This window comes from Cyanistes caeruleus, chromosome 2 (assembly GCF_971803275.1).
Source record: "Cyanistes caeruleus chromosome 2, bCyaCae1.hap1.1, whole genome shotgun sequence".
NCBI classification, from domain to species: Eukaryota; Metazoa; Chordata; class Aves; order Passeriformes; family Paridae; genus Cyanistes; species Cyanistes caeruleus.
In genome coordinates this window covers 29954229-29974303 of record NC_141702.1, presented here as the reverse complement: position 1 = coordinate 29974303, position 20075 = coordinate 29954229, and the positions used below count along the sequence as shown (strand labels likewise).

The 20075-nt window shown below is 37.1% G+C and overlaps 1 protein-coding gene across 26 annotated transcripts in view; it reads right to left on the bottom strand.

The window, feature by feature from the left end:
- LOC111925814 (regulating synaptic membrane exocytosis protein 1) overlaps positions 1 to 1691 on the bottom strand; it is a 135892-nt gene extending 134201 nt beyond the window's left edge. For 10 of the 26 annotated variants that reach the window (XM_086876264.1, XM_086876235.1, XM_086876238.1 and 7 more), the window contains exon 1: positions 1524 to 1617. In XM_086876264.1, the coding sequence (XP_086732390.1) occupies positions 1524 to 1575 (52 nt within the window). In that variant the 5' untranslated portion in view covers positions 1576 to 1617. Of the gene's footprint in view, positions 1 to 1523 lie in introns of all 26 variants that reach the window. The other 16 variants (XM_086876254.1, XM_086876247.1, XM_086876256.1 and 13 more) reach the window with 4 other exon arrangements.
- Positions 1692 to 20075: the final 18384 nt, after the last annotated feature.

Here is a 20075-nt window from a genome sequence, read left to right as displayed (position 1 = left end):
CCAGGTCCATGCTATCCCAAAGGCTGGAGACCAAACTGCTGCTGTTTGTCCATTGCCCACAGCACAGCCTCGAATCACTGCAACACAGGATGTCTGTATTTCTCAATCCCAATCCTATTTCACCTTCTTCACCTACTTTTGCCAAGGTGTGCAAGAGACCTCTGGAATGCAGCTTAAAGCCATATGTACAGTGAATGGCTTGAGGAAGAAACAGGGATTTAGCTTCTTTATAAACAATAAACAACTTCTGAAGCATGAGAGAGTGCAAGGCTTTGACCTTAGCCAAAGGTGTTCTCCAGTCTTATTCTTTAAACTCCATGCAGAGCGAAGGCTGACCATTGTCTCTCCCAACCTCAGCATTTTGTCTTCCTGATATTCCCGATATTCCTCCTGCTGTTTCTGCTCCATCTCTGTTTTGACTGCTATTCAGTCATGTTTTCTCCAATGCATCCCTCAATATTCTGCCCTCAATAAACTCTAATTTGCCTCTAAACTCTGTTGAAATTAGATTTCTAACATATATGTCTTAAAATACAGTATCTAAAACATTGCTTTCAAGAGGATTAAACCACTTTCATGGCTTATTTTAACATACATCTTTAGGATTAATTCTTCTACTGAAAAACTTTTCAAAATCAATTTTTATAGACAGTGTTATCAACTACCTAGATACAGTATTTTAAAGGTATTTGTGATGCTCAACACACTGCATAATCCCCACAGAACTTGCAACAGTGAATCCTTCCTCTCACTTTCCCCTGTGATCCTTCAGTGGTTTAGCTAAGGACCTTGTTTCAAATACAAAAGGGAAAAGCTGATGTCCTTCCCTGAGCAGAAAGTGCAATGCATCAACATTATCATGCAGAAATAATGTAAAAAATAACCAGAACTGTACATATATTATAACCTATATTATAACCATACTGAATCTTATGCTAAAAAACCATATTTTTATTCTACGTATGTATTTTCCCCCCCTAAATGATGTGCAAAAAGAAAAGTAATAGAATCACATTCCATTCTGAACATTCTTAAGCTCCTAATAGAGTAATTCAGGAGATCAAAGACTTGTCAATTGTCTTCTCCCAAAAATAAATAATACACAGAAATGTTCAATTGTTTCCTGAAGTAAATTTCTAAGTTTATCTTTGACTTCTCCAAAATGCAGAAGTCATAATACAATAGGAATTATTACTTTTCAGAAACATATTTATATTTTGATGTGGACTTTCAAAATACAGATTTTGTTTAAAAGCTTATTCCATATAGCATCATTACTGTCAAATTATATTAAACTCATAAGCTTTCAAAATACATAACTGAAACACAGACTTATAAGCAAAATTTATTCCCTCTTTAAGCTGAATATATGCTACAATTAACACTTTAACATTCTGAAGAGACAACATCTCCACTAAAACTACAGTTAAATAAATCTGTTCATAAAAGGATATAATTCTGTTTAAATATTTGAAATATAAAAATATAATTAAAACCTCAGCACTATATAGCTCCTTATTTACCTGTCCCTGAATGCAATGTATGGAGCAGAAACTGAAGAAACCCAGCAAACATAGCAGCTTCAGCAAGAGAATGTTTAAAGCACAACTGGCATCTAGTAGGTTGCTGAATCCAGCCTGCAACTGTAGCAAAACCGTAATGCCAGCAAAAATCCACTTCAGTGTGAAGGAGACGATATAAAAGAGGTCGTGAGGTCCTTGCGTCCTGATTCTAAGCCAAATTATTCTGCAGTGTCAAACATTCAGCACCAGTGACACCAAACAGGGCTAACGAGAGCTCTTGGCATCAAAACAGATCTCTGCAGTGTACAGCAAGCATCGATTACTGCATTAGTTCGAACACGGTCGCTGCAATGACAAGGAGTTTCAGCCTTTAGAAAGAGTTAATGGTTTTAGGAATCCAGAATCAACCATCCTCAGGAAACAAGATGGGGGAAAAAAGAAAGCTCCTTCTTCTCTGGACAGAACAGGGAAGAAGTTTCTTAATGCTTTTAAGCCAATAGTAGACACAAGCTCAGGCACCTAAGTAATCAATACTACTGCTGCAGTTATTATTTATATTCAGCAGTGGTGCACTGAAAAAGTTTAATCAACTGCATAGACGAAGCAATTGTATAGAGGGAATGTGGCTTTTTTAATTTATGTAAAACATCCCAAGCTGCATATTTACTTCTAGCACACTGAAAACACAAATGGCCCTTGAGAAAAACTTACCACTTTTTACAAATAAATAGGATAATTTAATCCTTTTAATAAATAACAGATGTGTGCATGGAAACATAATTTTATATAAGAAAAATATAATCCCAGGAAATAAAAACCCCCAGGAAATAACACTTTGTATTCCAAATTACATGTTCAAGATAAAACAGAAAAGAAGAATTTGTATCTGCAAAAGCCAGATGATTAGAGAATTATACCTAATAGAATTGACTAAAATACTTAATCTACTCTAAACGTATCCAAATGATACAACAATAAAACTATTTCTGTGGCAGATACAGCCTTCCTCTGTCCAAACAGATGGTTTTCTGCAGCCTATCTACATACTGCAGGACTTCCAAAACACAATGCAGGACATCCTAAGTACAAAAAAACCTGCTGTTTAGAAACTAAAAATTGAGAAAGCAAAGTAAACAAAGAGAAGCTTAGAAGGGATAAAATAGAAATAGTAAAGCTAATGAGAGCTTACAGCTCTTTCATACTTGATAATATATGGATCTATTAGTAATAATGAAAATATACTTTTAATTGAGCTGTTTCCCTGTAATTCTGGATCAAACCCAAGGTACTGAATGCCCTCTTTCACACTCCCACGTGTCAGTCAACAGCAAAAGCTACAGAATATGCCTGGCCACTGCTGGCTTTAAGTGTTCCTGATAGCACTGCATCAGCAGGAGGAACCTACAACTCTAACTCTGCTTTATTCACAGACATGCCCTTGTTAGGAGATGGGTTTTTGGAAGAGGACAGTGTCCAGTCTTCATTTATTGCAAGAGACAGTGATCATTTGCTACTGACCAAGGAACATACAACCAGCTTTCTCCTAAAGCCAGTAACATTTCTTACAAAAGAAACCAAGACTGAGTATGCCAAATGCCTGATGCTTCCACAGCACATCCAATGACCCTTCTGCATTACTCCTTGAAGGATGACCTTCTCTTCTGCCAGGGCAGGCACTGAGGGCTTTGTGTCACTTTCAGAACATAGCACACCTGGGTCCTGAACACTCTCCTCACCTGACTGCACATAATAAACAAGGCAGGGGATTTTGTCATAACACAAATCAACAGATTAAAAATTCTTGCTTGGTGCAACCTCAGAACTTGTAAATGAGACTTTACTATACAGGGCTTGTTTCCTGACTTATTTCAAGTATTCCTGTCATTCCCATGGGATACACGTGCCTGTGAAAAAAATAATGAACTGTTTTCCCAAACACATTTAGAAAGGCTGTTTGTGCCTCATGGTGTTATTAAAGCTCTCGCTGTCCCCCACTCCTCTGTGTGATGACCCCTCCCTGCTCCTCCAGCAGGCAGTTCTCAATACCCATTTTACCCACTGCTATCCCTCGACATGAGCTCTGCCCAAGTCCTGCCTAAGTAGCCCAGCCTAACAGTTTCAGATGGCAGAGGTGTCTGCAAATATTTGTTGAAAATAAGGGAAGAGAGAAGCAACAGAATAGTGTTCTGAGGTCAGAAAGGGCATTTTGCAGAAAAGGACATTACTACCAACTCCAGCATCCATTGCACCCCTAAGGGTGGATTTCATTCCTTCTAGCCCCAGACACATTGAGCTTTTCTGGCTGCCCCAAAGGCTCATCTGACAGTTTAAGAATAAAGTGCTAATAGTTGGTCTCTTTACTTTTATATCTATTAATACTATCAAAGCACCAGGAAACTAACTGTAAAACTGGGCATAATTTGATTTTCTTAGTAAAAATACATAATTAAGTTACAACACACTTTCCACTTTGCACAGGATAGCATTGCCTTTGCAATCTCTGAAGGTTTTTACCTTTGTAAATTATTTTATTGCCACTATCTTCTGAGGCACGTTAAACTATGCATCTGATAGTTAAATATTGACCACCATATCTTATCCCCTCATAATGTTACTGCTAATAGTTGGTCTAGAGCTTAATCTGTGTATGATACTTCTGCAGTTATAAAAATTTCTAAGACCATTAGGAAAGCATAAGGTTGTTCAATCTCACACAAACTCTACCATTATTCAAGTTTTAAGAGAACAAATTCCAAGTATTAAACATACAGTTCAGCTTTATGTCTAGGTGAAAATGCAACTGTCCTCTTAAACCAAAAGTTTTACAACACTTTTTTGGAAAGAGGAAAGTCAGAGAATGGTGCCAAGGTCAATTCTGAAGCACGGAAAGAGCAGTGCAAGTAAAGAAACCCCTATGCTTAAAGTTGGAATTTAAATTAGAAAGTCAGAGAAACAACAAAAAGATCTGTGTTACAGTGGGGAAGATAGTCTAATACAGTTACAGGAGTCTTACATACAATAATAGGTATTGTATGTGACATTTTGCAGTGTAGCCCTGTCTGATCTGCTCCAAAAGGTCCTGGCTGTTGTGGGAGATAACAGTGACTAGACAAACCACATACCATACCTCTACAAGCAGGGCGAGAACAAGACCTGGAAACTACATACTGAGATGGTTATGGAACAAATCCATCTGGAATGTAGTCCCAAGCACATGAAGGCCAAGAAGGTGGCTGGGAACTACCTGCAGTAGCCTTACCAAGGGCAAATCTTGCCTGACCAGTATGGTTTCTGGACCTGTAGGCAAGGGGATGGCAGCATATATTGGTTAATGTAACTGTAGCTTCCTGCCAAGTCTCTCACAATATCCTTCCAGCCAAATCAAAGAGCTATGGATTGACTGGTGAACTGTGAAGTGGGTGGAAAACTGACCTAACCGCTTGACTCCAGCAGTGACGGACAAAGAACTGGAGTTTGACTGGTGATAAAATGTTAGACACATAAAAAAGGACCAGAACAAAGATGCATGGGGAAGAAACAAGGCATTCCTTCGCTCTGCTAGCAGTATTTCAGACCACAAAAAGCTCTACTGAGATCATAGAAAACTTGAAGTAGTCTTTGACTTTGCATCCAGAATTAAACTCTAGAAAAAAACATACTTGTTTCTGATAGCCTTATGTGCAGTGGTTAGCTAAGAATGGGCTAATTAAAACACTTGCAGCATAAGTACATCTACAGCTTCTGAAAAGTTTTTCTGTCTCTTTTTCAGATTCTTTGGCAAAATAGTTACAACTTTGCAAAGAAAATGACCATTTACAAGAGAAAAACTTCTATACATAAATATATAAATACATATACTCACACACTACTGAAGAACGGGTTACAGATTGACATAGCGCCCATTTTTCTTAACTACTGAAAAAAACAAGAGGCTAAGAACCTCTGGTAAAAAAGACATATAGCTCCTTAAAGAAATGTCTGCCCTTAAACACACATCAAACATGTTAGAGCTCATCAAAGTTTGTTTCCTTCCAGGCATGAGCATATTCTGTTTCTATTCCTAGCCTAGCACCAAAACAGAAGTTAGGTTGTCCCATTAACAGAAAAATATGCTGAAGCTAATGAGTTTGGTCTTTTATTTAGCTTGGGCTAAATCAGTTGCTGTTGTTGTAAATGCTGTTGTAAATGTTATTGTTGTAAATGCTGTTGTTGCCCCACAGCTTTCAATTCAATCCTTGATCCAAGCTAATCAATTCAAAGTGCAAGTGAAGTAACTTGGCATCCATCTGAGTAACACCATGTAAAAGCACACATTGGGAGCAGGCTGTGGTGCGTCTCCCACTGGCATCCCAGAAAAATGGTTTAGAAACCAGTGTTTCTAAATGTCCCCATGGGGAGTTGTACAGAACATCACCCACCATTTGGCAGCAGACTAGAAGACGAAGAGCATTTTTGCACAACCAAGTGATAGAAACCCTTTCAGGCACACAGGTCTGAAAGAGCCAGTAAAGAAACACTCTGCTGGTTATTGCTTTTGTAACCAGCATTCCCAGTTCCACTCTCCATTGTTCAGTACTGTGCTGCCACTGATGTTTCATTTCCCCTTCCTCTACCTATGACTGACTCGATGGTTCTCGACTCCTCTGAGGAAGACGATTGTGACAGTGAACTGGAAAGGGACAAAGTGAACACTCACCCTAGAAAACCCAGGCTGGGCCTTCAGATCTATAGGTGCAGTGGCTGAGATCTTTGCTATCCAAAATTCATGGTTCAGTAATTTTGCAATTCATTTATCTTAGTTACCTTATTTGCTAAAAAAAGTCAAGAACAGTGTGGCCACTGTCAGATTTACAGATTTCTGGACTTCCTCTGATATCATAGGATTATGAATTGACCTCTGTGTGTCAGGAGATTTTGTGGATTATTTTTTCTGTATGACAAGGGCATTAATTAACGTATTAACTTATAATATCTATAAAAGATCTGCTGGATAGCATTTTTTTAGAGCCAAAGGACATCTTAAACATACCCTAATTCAAGCAATTTGCTTAGCTATCCAATTGCTAACCACAGCCAGCTGTTTCTAAGTAAATGGTGACCAATCTGCAGGCACTGACTTTTCAATTTACTGATCAATGGCATCAAAATATTACTTTTGTTCCCAATTTTAACTTCTGTTTCTAGTTGTTGCGTTACTGTCTCCACAGAGCCAGATTTCCCCCAACTCCCACACCCCACAGCAGAGTGGATGTGGAGGGCCCATTATCCCTTCCCTGCCTGATGCAGGGTGAGCTGGTTTGAAGGGCTGGTATGCCAGCACCACTTTTGATAGCCATGCTCAAGTACAGGCTGGAACTGACAGAACCATATTGCTGCAATCCATTCAGCCAGTGGGAAGATGCTGCAGGCATCCACCTGCACTTGAATTTTCCTGCCAAAAGAGAAATCAAGCAAAATGCATTCTATTCAAACTCAGACTACAGCAAATATAGGAGAATCAACCTAAGGTGACAATGTCATTACAGCTTATTTAATTCAGCCACATAACCTTAACAAAAGTCCTTAAAACAACAATCTTTCCTTCTTCAAAATTCTCCACCCCCATTACAAAGTGAAAACCAAAAGGCTACATATGTTCTGAAATAATTCCTGTATAGGCTGTGATTGCCATGAGTGATAGACATTTACGTGTTACTATTTTATTTTGTTTCTGCATTTCAGGCTAATTTTCACAATTTAATTCACATTCTTTCATTTTCTTTTCTCTAAGACCTATGTGGATGTAGATGCAGTTTAATATCTGAATCCTTCTACAATTCATATTCCTCCCAGATCCTTTAATTCTAAAAAATGTCAGGTTTAAACCCAGAAATTAAAACAGCAGTACCATACAAACTGACCATTCCGAAAGGATCCTCTATTAAGCAGCATTTTCTATTACTTTAAAATGTTATATACCATCCACACAAACAAAACAAAATCATTACTAAAACCACACATCTAAATGCAGGGTTTAACAGTGACCATGTTGTTTAAGCACTGTCAGAACATTCATTCCTAATCCTTATAAAAATTTTCTAGGGCAAAGTAAGATTAGGTCCACAATAGCACAGATAACTGATGTTATGATGGCAACATGCCTAAAATAAGTATCAATACTTGTTGTTGCAGCTTTTTTTTAAGGGAAATGATGCTGATACATGAGATTTTTTAAGGACATATTTGAAGTCAAAATGTAAATGGCACATTTGTTTAAGAAAAAAAAACAACTGCTCACCAGAAAAATTCATGCGTTCCTAAATGTTTCAGTGGCTTGTAGGAATAGTCATTCACTAAGACTTTCTTAGCAGTAATATTTAAAACTTGGTAATAGGAACAGATTAACCAACTTGTTTCATAACTGATTTCAGAGCAACCTTTCTGTGGAAAAGAGCCAGCAGCAGCACAACTGGATTTATTCCTAAACATCCAGTTCCAGTTCCACCACAGGGGACTGTGTTGCCCTTCCCTAGACACTGCCTGCTTAAAGAGAATGACAACTAGTGACAACTCCCCTACTGGCAAATCCATAATGCCTCTCCCATGGGAGATAACTGGACCTACCTGGCTACACTGACAAGGTTCAGCGTGTTACACAACAATTGGCACAAACAGCAAACCCCAGAAAGTTTTGAGAACCTAAATCTATTTAAAATTGTATTTCTGAGTTCCTTTGCAAGGTCCTGTTTTATTTGTAAGTGCAAGTCACTTTTATACTATATTTTAAGTAAAATCTAAGCCTGTAGAGAATACAAAATTCCTTGGCATACCATGTATTTTGATATAAACCCACACTAATTCGCTATGGTGGCGCTCTGGAGCGTGACAGGCAAGAGCTGGCATTACACTTCTGAATGACCCAGGACTTTGCAGAGCTGAAAGAAACGTGGCTCTCACTAGCCCCCAGCTCATGACACTGGTTAGCATCCACTGCCAGAGCAGAAGTTTTTGCTCATCTCGAAATTCAGCTGAGAACTGTACAAAGTGCTTGTGGGTTAAAGCCAGTCACCTGGAGAGCTCTGCTCTGCACAGCACAAGCTTCCTGCTCTGCAAAGCTGTGTCACTCCTACCCAAAAATGACAGGACACCAGCACCAGGATCTGAAATTCCCACCTCAGAGGCGGGAGCAGGGCTGAGGCACTCCAAGGATTGTATCCAACTGCTTCAGAATGACATTTCCTCTCTTGTGACACTGGCTGACAATCTTTAACACAGACCATTCTGACTTTCAAAGACATGACAAATGCAAAGAATAAAAGAAAAATCTGCAGGATTTTGTATTCACAATAGGTCTATACCCTACCTCTGGGATAATGCCCCGTTAACTACACACCATGATCCCTGAAGTATTTAACTAGAACAGACTCACTGGAGTGCACATATACATTCTGTTTCATATAAACATATATATTCACAAACTTGAACACCTCCCAGAAAAATCTTGTCTTAGTAATGCTATGCAACTACAGTAAAAGAAAGAATATGAAAACATTCTTTCTTACACATTACTGTGTATTTTCTTTTTGTTCCTGAACCCACTTGACTGCAGCATTCCTGAAGCAGATTATATGGTCTCATTACACAAGTGTTTCTTAAGCATTAGAAAATTAGGTTGGAAGGATACTTCGGGTAAGTAGGAAGAGAATATCTTCACTAAGATTTCCTAAGCACACAGAGTCCTGTGTAACTATCTCCCAAATTTTGAAAATCTGGCTCATGATCCTCAATCAAAAGTACCTTTTCCTCGGGTTTTTTTTGTGGGCTCTTCCCTGAGGATAGGAGTCAATTCAATAAATGAATAACTGCTTCCATAGAGCTATTTGCGTCAAGTTTCCCATAAATTTCCATATGCAGAATACCTCCCCTGCATCATTTTTAACACTAAAGCTACAGGACAATGTAAATCTGCCTATGGAAAAAAAATGACATTCAGATAAAGTCTGAAAAAGGTTTTTAAAAATTCCTGGTTCAAGTAGTAAAGTGTGCCTGCATTTCCAGATTCTCTCTGTGCTGAGAGAGAAACTGTCTTGCACACAGGCTGATAAAAAAAAGTGAGATTTGACTACTCCATCTAGTGGCTCATTAAGCACAATTTTAATGCTTTGAGAACATGTGGCCTTATGGTTTAAAAAGGGCCACGTGTGGAGTTTTCATTTTCCCTGTGCAACACAGCAAAATAAATTCTTAGAACCTAATTCTTTTAATAGCATAACATAAAAATGTAGAAATACCTACTTTTAGAACATAACTATATTAAACTCTGGTGTAATTTTATTTAATGTTTTTAGATCATTTCTATTTATTAGCTGATTTATGCTATTTAGTTAATAAACTTTATTAAAACCAGCCAAGTTTTACAAATTGCTCTTTTGAATTTATAGCAAGTTACATTTATATTTGAGCTTACATTTCCAGTGAAAAGGTACCTATGTTTTCACTAAAACAACAAAATTAACAACAAGCTAACCATTAGAACATATATACAGACTTGTTACTACAAGAAGTAAATTTCAAAGCTCATGTCTGATTCAACAAGTGAATTCTACTCTGTGACTGACAACTCCTAAGCAGATCTAGAGCACCCACAGAATTTTAGAGGAAAAAAAACTATGTGCCCTGAAGTCTACACAAATCTATTCCAGGAAAATTCTAAAAAATACTGAGAACTTGGATTCTTTAGAAAACTAGTAAAATAACATGACAAGTTGCTTTATATAGAACCTTTTTTTTTCCAACAGTCATTTTGAGAATAGCTGACTAGAACTGAAGCTCACATTTGCAGAGCAAAAAATTACAAAATTGAGGACTAGGTTACAAATAATGGAACTCTATATTCTAGAAATGAATATGTACATGTTGCTTCATGTCTGAAAGCATTTTGTCTTGAATTACACATGCCTGAGAGGTAGTCAAGGAATGCAAAATAGAGGGAGAGTGACTTTTTAAACAGGCAAACAATGGTAGGAAAAGGAGAAATAGCTTCCTACTAGAAGAGAAGAGATTTAGATTAGAAGTTAAAAAGAAATTTTTTACTCAGAGGGTAGTGAGGCACTGGGAGAGGCTTCCCAGAGAAGCTATGGATGCCCCATCCCTTGAGGTGTTCAAGGGCAGGCTGGATGGGATATTGAGTAACCTGGTCTAGTGGGTGGATCCCTGCCCATGGCAGATGATCTTTAAGGTCCCTTCCAACCCAAGCCATTCTATTAATATAACCATGTAACTTATTCCTTTACCACACATAGTTCCCCCAATTAATATTATATATTAAGCTAGGACCTGATATGCAATCAAAACTTCAGTGTAATGGAATTTAAATACATCCTTAAATTCTCTGCAGATCTGCACTGAAAATTGCAAAATAATCCCATGCTAATTATGGCCCAAATGAACCACACAATACACATTTCTCAACTTGCTCAATGGAGCAAGTTAGACTTGGTCCAATTTGCACACAAGGTACAGCAAAGACAAGTCACAAAGTAAAGAATGCTGATATTTTCTTGTTTAAAATAGAAAAGGTCATGTTTACAGGGAGGAAGAAAATGTAGAAAGAAATTATTCTAAATAAAAAGTTTTATTAGAAGTTCCCTTATGGCTTAAAACAAGGTGTAATAAAATACTTAATATTGAGGGTCTAAAACAATACTGAAGTGAGCATGCATTTACTGCACAGCATCACGGTATTCCAAGACTTCCACTCTCTTACTAAAAAAGGTTGAATTTGTTTAACAATTAAAAAACTCTGCATATACAATTTTTGCAGTCAATCAAGGATATGTGCTGAGGATCTCCTTCATAACAGAGAGGTATTCTTAAGACCTTGGACTTGTACAAAGGCAGAGATTTAAAGTGCTGGAATACCTAAAAAAGTAACAAATTACACTCTTAACATCTAGAACAGCTGGGTATCTACAGAGGAAGTGGTGAACTGACTAACAGCATGTTGGACCAGCAGCGAGTAGGTCCTGGCTGTTTATTATGTGCCTTACCCAACCAATAATCACTGTTGCATACTACACTTTGCACATGTTGTGCTTGAAGACTTTCTATTCTCACAGCAAACTCATGAAGAAAAGACAAAAACACCTATCAAACTGAAAATAGAACTGCAAAACTCTGCCCTGTACTTACATATCTTCAAGCTGAATGGCAAAACAAAATCCCTGTCTCCCTTTGAACTAAAACCTTAGAAGAGTCCTTTCCTTGGACTGGAAAACAAACACAATCAGTTACCAGAATCATTATATTAAGGTCTTAAAAATGCAGCAGAGGAGGGGAGGGGACTGTAAAAAATGAAAAGAACAGAAAGGTCCAATGCACGCAAATATCACACTGTTGTATCTTTTAGCAGTGGCTCCATCACTAAAACAAACAAATGCACAAAGTCAAAACAAAACCCCTCAATGCCATTTGAGAAAGGCCCACAAAGCCAAAATAACAAAAAAAAAAAAAAAAACAAATGGAAGACACCAACCCAAAAAAATTTAAAAAGGCTATAAGGTCTGAAAAAATTAAAGAGTTTCACAATATTTATAAGCATAGAAGTATACATAGTATACATACATGAATCAATTTGATACCTGATAAAAAAACAAAACAGGCAAATAAAAGGGTAATTTAGCTAATTATCAGCAAATTAGTACGTAGTGAAAACAAGCATCTAGGCTCATGGGGGCAACCTGCAGCTATCTAGGAGAAAATGCAAGCATTTCAGAGGACACTAGAGTGTAACCTGAAATTCTGCTGGACGCTGAAAAATGGGCCAAAAAGGTACTTAGCAATAATATGTCCTTGCACTAGATAAGCATTCTAATTTATTATTATCAAGGCAAGTTGGAGTTTTAGTCATGTACTAAAATCTTGCAAAAACAGGCAACGTGCTATCATAAAATCTGGACTCCATTGAATTTGCAATTTAATTGCAAGGCAATAGAACAGCAGACAAATAAATAAGGAACAAGCGACTACAACTTACACCATTGTCCAGCTAGCACTCTCTGTTTACTACTAGGCAGGACACAAGCCAAGAATAAACCCTAACAGACAGCTTCCATACACCCTCCTCTTGAGGAGTTCAAGAATGCACTGCAATTCTTTACTTGGCCAGCAAAGTCAAAGAACAGCCCTTTCATATACTGGTCATAAATATCACCAATGGGATGGGCATATTTGAAACCATAACACATGCTGTGCTTGGCATCACAGGAGAAATGGTAATAATAATCAGCTTAGGAGACTACAACATGTAGATCAGGAGCCCCTGATTTTGAAGCCCACATGTTGTATAGGAGAAAGAAGGAACAAAGAAACCATCAGAAGAATACAAAAAAAATGAGCAAATATGGGAAAACAGTTTTCAGAGGGACGTTCAAAATGGACAGGAACAGGATGAAACCATGCATATTTATTCAAAGGAAAGCCAGGCATCTCATATATATTAACCTTCTTCCTGACACAATCAAGTTTTTCCTGAAGCTATTTATCAATGTAAGGATTTCAGGAAACTCATACAGACCAGTCTATCTACTCAAAGTAATGCTTAAAGAAAGAAACTGGAATGGTTCCTGTATATTACAGTAATTGTGTTATTTACACTAAAAAACATATGAAAAGGTATCCAAAAAAATATTAGCACAAAGTAGTAACCAATAATACTCAGTAACTCACCATATAACACTACATTTGGATTCAAGAGGATAATCAGAATCAATACACTAAGTTAAGGACACAGACTGAACATCTTCAGATAATAACAGAGTCAGATGCTTGTTTGTTCCTGGTTAATTCTATAATTAACTAAAATTAAAATCAGTAACGGTGCATGTATTATTCTAAAAGCCAATAATTAATTTACCTTTTTCTTTCATAGGCTTTCATTTTTCACCCAAAGTGGGACAGATTTCCCATACAGGTGAAAAAATGCAAAGGTTTGGAATTCAGTTCCAGGACCTAAACTCATTAATCAATAAACTGCACAAACCATCCAGTTATGCAGCTTTAGCAAACTCTGGTTCATCTTTCACCTTTTTCATCTTTTTCTCTAAGCTCTCAGATCAAAAGAGTAACAGTGAATGCTGAGTAGCAGTTCACATAACTTTTATGGTATACAAAAAATACATACATTTATAAAATACTAAATAGCAGAAGTGTAGGAAAGAATCAACCTCTGGCTTTAACACCATGCCATGTATCAAGTTACTGAGTTTTAAGTCCAGTTAACTTCATAGCAGTACTTTGAAAAGTACTGCTCAGCAGCCAAAATTATGGCAAGCTTTTCCTAATGAGGTTCCTAAATTTCTCCTGTGAGCTTATATTTCAAAAGCTTTTTCATCTCCCTCTCAGACCCTGAGAAAGTGCTCCATGACCCAGTGCTAACATTCTCATTCTGCAATGGTTTCTGTGTGGAAAAAACTGACTACTGAATGTTCTTGAGAATTGATCTTTCATGGAGAGAAGCCTATCTACAGAACTCCTGGGTTTCTCTACAAGTTCAAACACTCTCATAGCTCCTGAAAGTAAAGGTACCCTGATGTCAGACTCCAACCATCCATGTACCTGCCCATGTACTTTCCATATCTGCCCTTCTGTAACAAAAATAATCACCTTACTACTGGAAGAATTGCTATCAGGACAAATTTGTTGCTTCTTGATGAATTAGATGTGAAGAAAGGTAAGCAACAAAAAACAAACAACTAATAAAATAATGAACTTATGAAAAATCGAGCAACACAGAAGACAGGGAATATTAATAGTAATGAAAATAAGGTCTTGCCAATTGTGATAGATACAAAAGAAATCAAGACTTAATAGTTTGTGACATCATCTTGATAAGTCAAACGGTGCATTTCTTTTTTCCTTTTTAAAAATCAGATTATTATGTAAATTTGTACTGGAAATGGCTTACAGGCTGACAAAAAAGAATAAGGTACAGATAGGGGCACTGTGAATTTAGCCCCAGATGTTCCCAACTCAGCTCAGATCCTGCCACAGGAACAGCAGCAGCATTTCTAAAATAGAGCAATTTCAGCACAGGCTCTGAAGAAAATAATTTTATTTTCAGAAATCCTCCATTTCAATTGAGTAAGAAATTAATATTACAGTTTTCCTTAACTTTGCTTATCAGCCCTCAGGGTTAACATGGTTTCTAGCAGCAAGCTTCAACCCTCCTAGCAGTAACTCAACCTTCCAGGAGAAGAGAGGAACACTCACTCAACCTCTCTCCCTCTAGCTCCTTCTTTCTGTTTTCTTTTTTCACCCCCACTTCTGTCCTAAACTATTCAACCACAATCCATCCCACCTTTCATGATTTATCATGTTTTACAGACCTTGGTGATACTTTGCTATTTCCTCTGAACTTCCTCCAGCATGCTCGAAATCTTCTCAAGGTAAACTAGAAAAAGGGCTGTATTAGGATTTTAGAGGAAAATTCAGCCACATATCTTCCATGACACCCTCATTTATATAGTTACATATTTCTCTGAAATGCAGGGTATCTTGGAAATAATTTGACTTTTTTCCCCCCACTCATGTTCAGCTCATGGCACTTGTATATGCATATACTTTAAATTATTTCATATACAAAAACCAGATTTTTTTACTGCCCAACTCTAACTTAACAAGCACTTATTTACAGCTCCACAAGCACTGTAAATAATTTCAGTTTCTCAAAAGCACTGAATACTGATAGCATTGAATAATGTTAGCAATGAACAAAAACTCTGAAACTAGAGTAATTTTAAATTATATTTCCATTAAAATGTGATTCAGATTAAGGTCTAAATTACTGCACAATGACTAGAAGATAAACTTGAACTAATTTCTAAAAACCAGAAATCTTCCTAGGAAGGGTATTTTATTTTACACTAAGTTAAATCTCAGCCACACTTTTAAACAAATTCTGCTCCAGTTTTAAAACTCCATGCCCAACTCTCCACACAAACAGATGCTAAAATATGCTGGCAGATGTTACACTACAATTTCACTTGCCTACACCGCAGACTGAAAATACCTCAGTCAAGAAGTTCAACTAAAAACATTCCAAACCAGCCTCCTATTCTCAACAGCCCTTTCCTTATGTTCTGGTTCCTTTACAGGCTCTACTGAATGTGTGTAGTTTCTCTCTTAGACCCCAAGCTACCTTTTGTGTCTACAATGCTTACAGAGCTTGGGGCAAGGACATCATTTATTCTCTCCTTCCCCTGGGAGCATGCCCAAGCACAAGTACCCAAATGGACCCTCAAAACACCAGAAAAGGATGGAGGAATGGGCCAGATCCTTTCCTCCTGGAGCTGAGCCAGCACTGACATATTTGCCAGCAAACCACAGCATCCCTTTCTGCTCCTGACCTCCACATCCTCTCCTCCTGCTCACAACACCCTGCCTCACACCTGGGAACAAACCAAGAGAACAGCAAGATCCCTGCCCATAACATTTTCTAACCAGAAATTAATGTCATAAGAATGAAATGAAATTAAATTGGGTCACCCTGTTCCTTGCAGGACCGTGAGAAAGGCATTATGAATGAAAAAAATCACATCTTCACTGAAAGAAAACAGAGACATTTCAGGAGTTTGTTTTTCAAAGAAGGCGCCAATTCTATCATGCTCACTCCCAAATAAATCCATTAGCAAGTATACAGAGTGAGTTTTACTAAGGTTTCAACATTTTACTACCCATTTGTGAGTATTGGTCATAATTTCAAGCCTAAAGTGTGTGAACAAAATACACATTTAGGCAAATATGAACAGTAAGTATGAAAAACGTAAAATCATTAGCACATCAGTACTGAAGCAGTACCTCCTCAATATTGCTCCAGTTTCCAACAATACTTAATCTTCCAGTTTCAAAGGCTGCATGATGAATTCTGGACTATCTCTTGTATCCATCAACAGATATAACTTTTATACAACCTCATCTGGACACAAATCTACTAGTTCTACACAAATTCTTATTTTTCAACTGCAAAGAAAATGCTTTTTCTCAAACTAATGCCAAATGCAATTCTTCACTGGATGGCAGTAAACAGAAACGGTTACTTTTAAAATGAGATCTGGATTTCATTTTTTATAGTCTGGTTTATGTTATTCTAGCTTGTCTTTGAAGCAAGTATGCTTGCAATTTATGTCTTCCACAAGGATTCCTTTCACCTTGCCAGGACTTCACTGGAAACTCAGTCCACCTATTGTTCAACTATTCGAGATTTCAGAAAAAGGAGTTCTACAGCCTCTGTTAGTAACAGAATGAAAATCATTATCAGCAATCTGCAGCATCCTGTAAAGAGTGTAGATAATTTTATAAGAATTTGAGATGACACTCATCAATTTATTTGTTTTTGGACGCTGTAAGGAGCTCTTTCTCTAGATTTACTCCAACATGGAAACAATTTGACATAAATCTTTGGATCTTCCACCAAAGAAGTAAAATCCCAGTGGGCTGCAAAAGACATTTATTTTTTTGGAAAAAAAAAGTATCTCCCAGTGTATGTACATATGTTTTTTAATAATTTTGAAGAAATATGTATTAAATGGTTACAGTAAATAGCAGTGGATGTACTAATTAAATTAGGTTGCTTTTTTTAAAGTCTTTTTTAGGCTCAGAAGATAGGGTAATGCAGCACTAATCTGTTTCTAGGAAATGCAAACGTTAAAAAATAACACTTGCTTTATATGACAGCTTTATATGACATTTTTGGCTATTGATTTTCAATACAGTCTTACCCACTCTACCTGTACTGTATCTTTCTCTGGGGCATCATTTGCTTTTATACATCTCTGTACACTGTTGCTCACAGAAACTTCTATTTTATTTGTTCAACACAGAACTGAAAATAGCACATCTTTATTACTCAGTTGCAGATCATTTTGTATTGGCACTCACCAAATGCAAACATTAATTTTAAGATCTTGGGGTTTTTTTTATGGGGCCATTTAAAGTTTCTAGCTCCATCTATATTACTTTGGCACCAGGTTTCTGACTGAGCTGACATTTAGATAAGAGAAGATGGATTCCAGACCCTCCTGGGCTTATAAAGCAAAGCACTGTAACTTTGAACCTGTGCAGTATCTCTCCCAAGTTACAAGCAAAGAACTGAATAAATTCTGGTGAAATTCTATTTGTAACAATGCTGTTAAATTGCAAAGAATGGGATTATGACCAGAGTTATAATCTCAGCATTTTTAAATTTTATATATATTTCTTTAAAATTAAACCCTTTTACTGTAGCATATATTCTTTCAGAGTACTGGGGGATTTCTAAAAGATTTTCTTAGGTAATAAAATCTCCTGCCTTTCCATCTATTTGTATGAAATACTCCAGAGTATTTCAAGCACTGATGAGAATGTAACTGTAAGAATGATTGGATACTTTAGTATCAAAAATGCTTCTGCTTTCTTATTTGTACTCACATTTCCTATCCCTTTTTCATGGGCTATACACCCCCATCTTCAAAGGCTTTCCATTTACAATCCTTGTTATGGAAAAGTCACATCAAAAAATGTATTTATGCTGACAATTATTTACAAAGTCCCAAGGAATGCTCAACAATGTAAATCACATATGGTGATTTATACATATGGAGGTCAGTGGTCAGGTTCTTAACATACTCCTATCAATAATTTATTCAAATACAGTGAGGTAGTACTCTGATATGATACAAAGCAAGGTCTCCACTCTATAAAGGGGAACTCTGAACATATGTCTAGGTGGTAACCAAGAACTTGATTCAGTCATTGAGAACATAAGCCTTTAGCAACATTTGAAATTCTCTGGAATTCTTAAGACTAAAGGAAAAAAAAATCCAAGCCTTAATGTTTTGCCGGGAAATTGGTCAAAAGCTGAGATCAGTGTCAGGAGCCTGAAAGAAGCTATTGAAAGATTTTACCTATGAAAGACTACTGTAACACAAACTATATCAACATACTTCTATCAGTATCACTAACCTTCCATCTGGACTTGGCTTATGTAACAACAACCTTTCAGTTTATAAGAATAACCTACACTGATTACGGGAAACTGTCTACTTCATAAGCAACCTCAAACTGATAAATATAATGAAAGCAAAAGACAAAGATGGAAAAGAAATACTATATTACTGACTTCTGCTACCAATGGATGGAGTCAGGGAAAATTACACAAATCTAAATGTCAGCTTAAAGCATTGCCACAAAATATGATGTGCTTTGTGTTGCCACAAAACACAAAAGAGATGTGTTGTCTTAGAATAGTTGAGACTGGAAGGGACCTCTGTAAGTCCCTAGTTCAAACACCCTTCCTCAAAAGCTGTGTCAGCAGAGCAGATTGCTCAGGGCCTTCTCCATCTGGGTTTTGAGCATATCCAAAAATGGAGACTGTAAAATCTCTGTGCGATACATTCCAGTCTTTGACAAAATTCAGTCAAGTAAGTGAGATTTCTTTTATGCTTGAGTGGATTCTGGAATAAAATTTCAGAGTATGATCACCATTCCTCCTTAAAAATGAGCAGAAAAACAAACTTCCCATATTTTGACTGGAAAAGCTCATGCTCAGAAAGTTAAAACAGCCAGTTAGTCAGATGCGATAGGAGAAAAATCTGCTATCTTTGCTACATATTCCTGGAGCTTTAGGTGATGCTAGGAGACCACAACATCAGATAAAGACAGACACACAGGTTAGAATATATAAATCACAGACATGTCAGGAAACAGTGCCAGGAACTACAAAGGCAATGCAGACAAGCCTTTGGCATTCTCAGTATGAATACCAGAAAGAAACTCTCAAGGTACAAACACAGAGAGTTAAACTAAGAAGCTAAAAGCTATTTCCAAAGACATAAAAAGCTCACTGTACTGTCACCTAAAAACAAAGTAGGATTATAAGACTGTTGCTAAGTCCTGCCACAGTCTTTTCTGACAATGCTTATTTTATCTGTTCACTGTTCCTAAATTTGATTAACTTCTTCAGCCAGAAGAAAGGCTTTGTTTAAAAGCACACAGTGTACTACAACTTACTCCTTGCTGCTGAGTGTTGCCATCAACAGATGAAGACAAACTGAAATAACAGATTTTAAACATACTTCTTATCTTGAGAGAAAATTCATCTAGACAACAAATCTGCCAATTCCCTTTTTTTTTTACATAACACTCTCTTTGCCCCATATCTACTTGTCCTTAGTAACAATGAACTCTGGTGGATTTTTGGTATTTTATTAAATGTAGTAAAAATTTGCATATCTTATGATGTTTTATAATCGTCTCCTCTGATTGCTACAGAACTCTCTTTTTATTTCAATCCATCCACAGAAAACTGTTCTACATACATAAAGAAGAATGAAGTAGTAACCAAAGGAGTACAGATATCATCAAGAGAGTACACTAGAACCCTTGAATTCTGTCACTTTTGGGTGAAAGAGGGAAGAGAATGAAAAGGAAACTCATCAGCTGATGCTACCTGTAACCACCTCATCTAAGAATGCAAAAGCAAACATTGTCAAGCAAATGTAATCAGGTATAAGACACTCCCCTCTTGCCTGCTCTTTT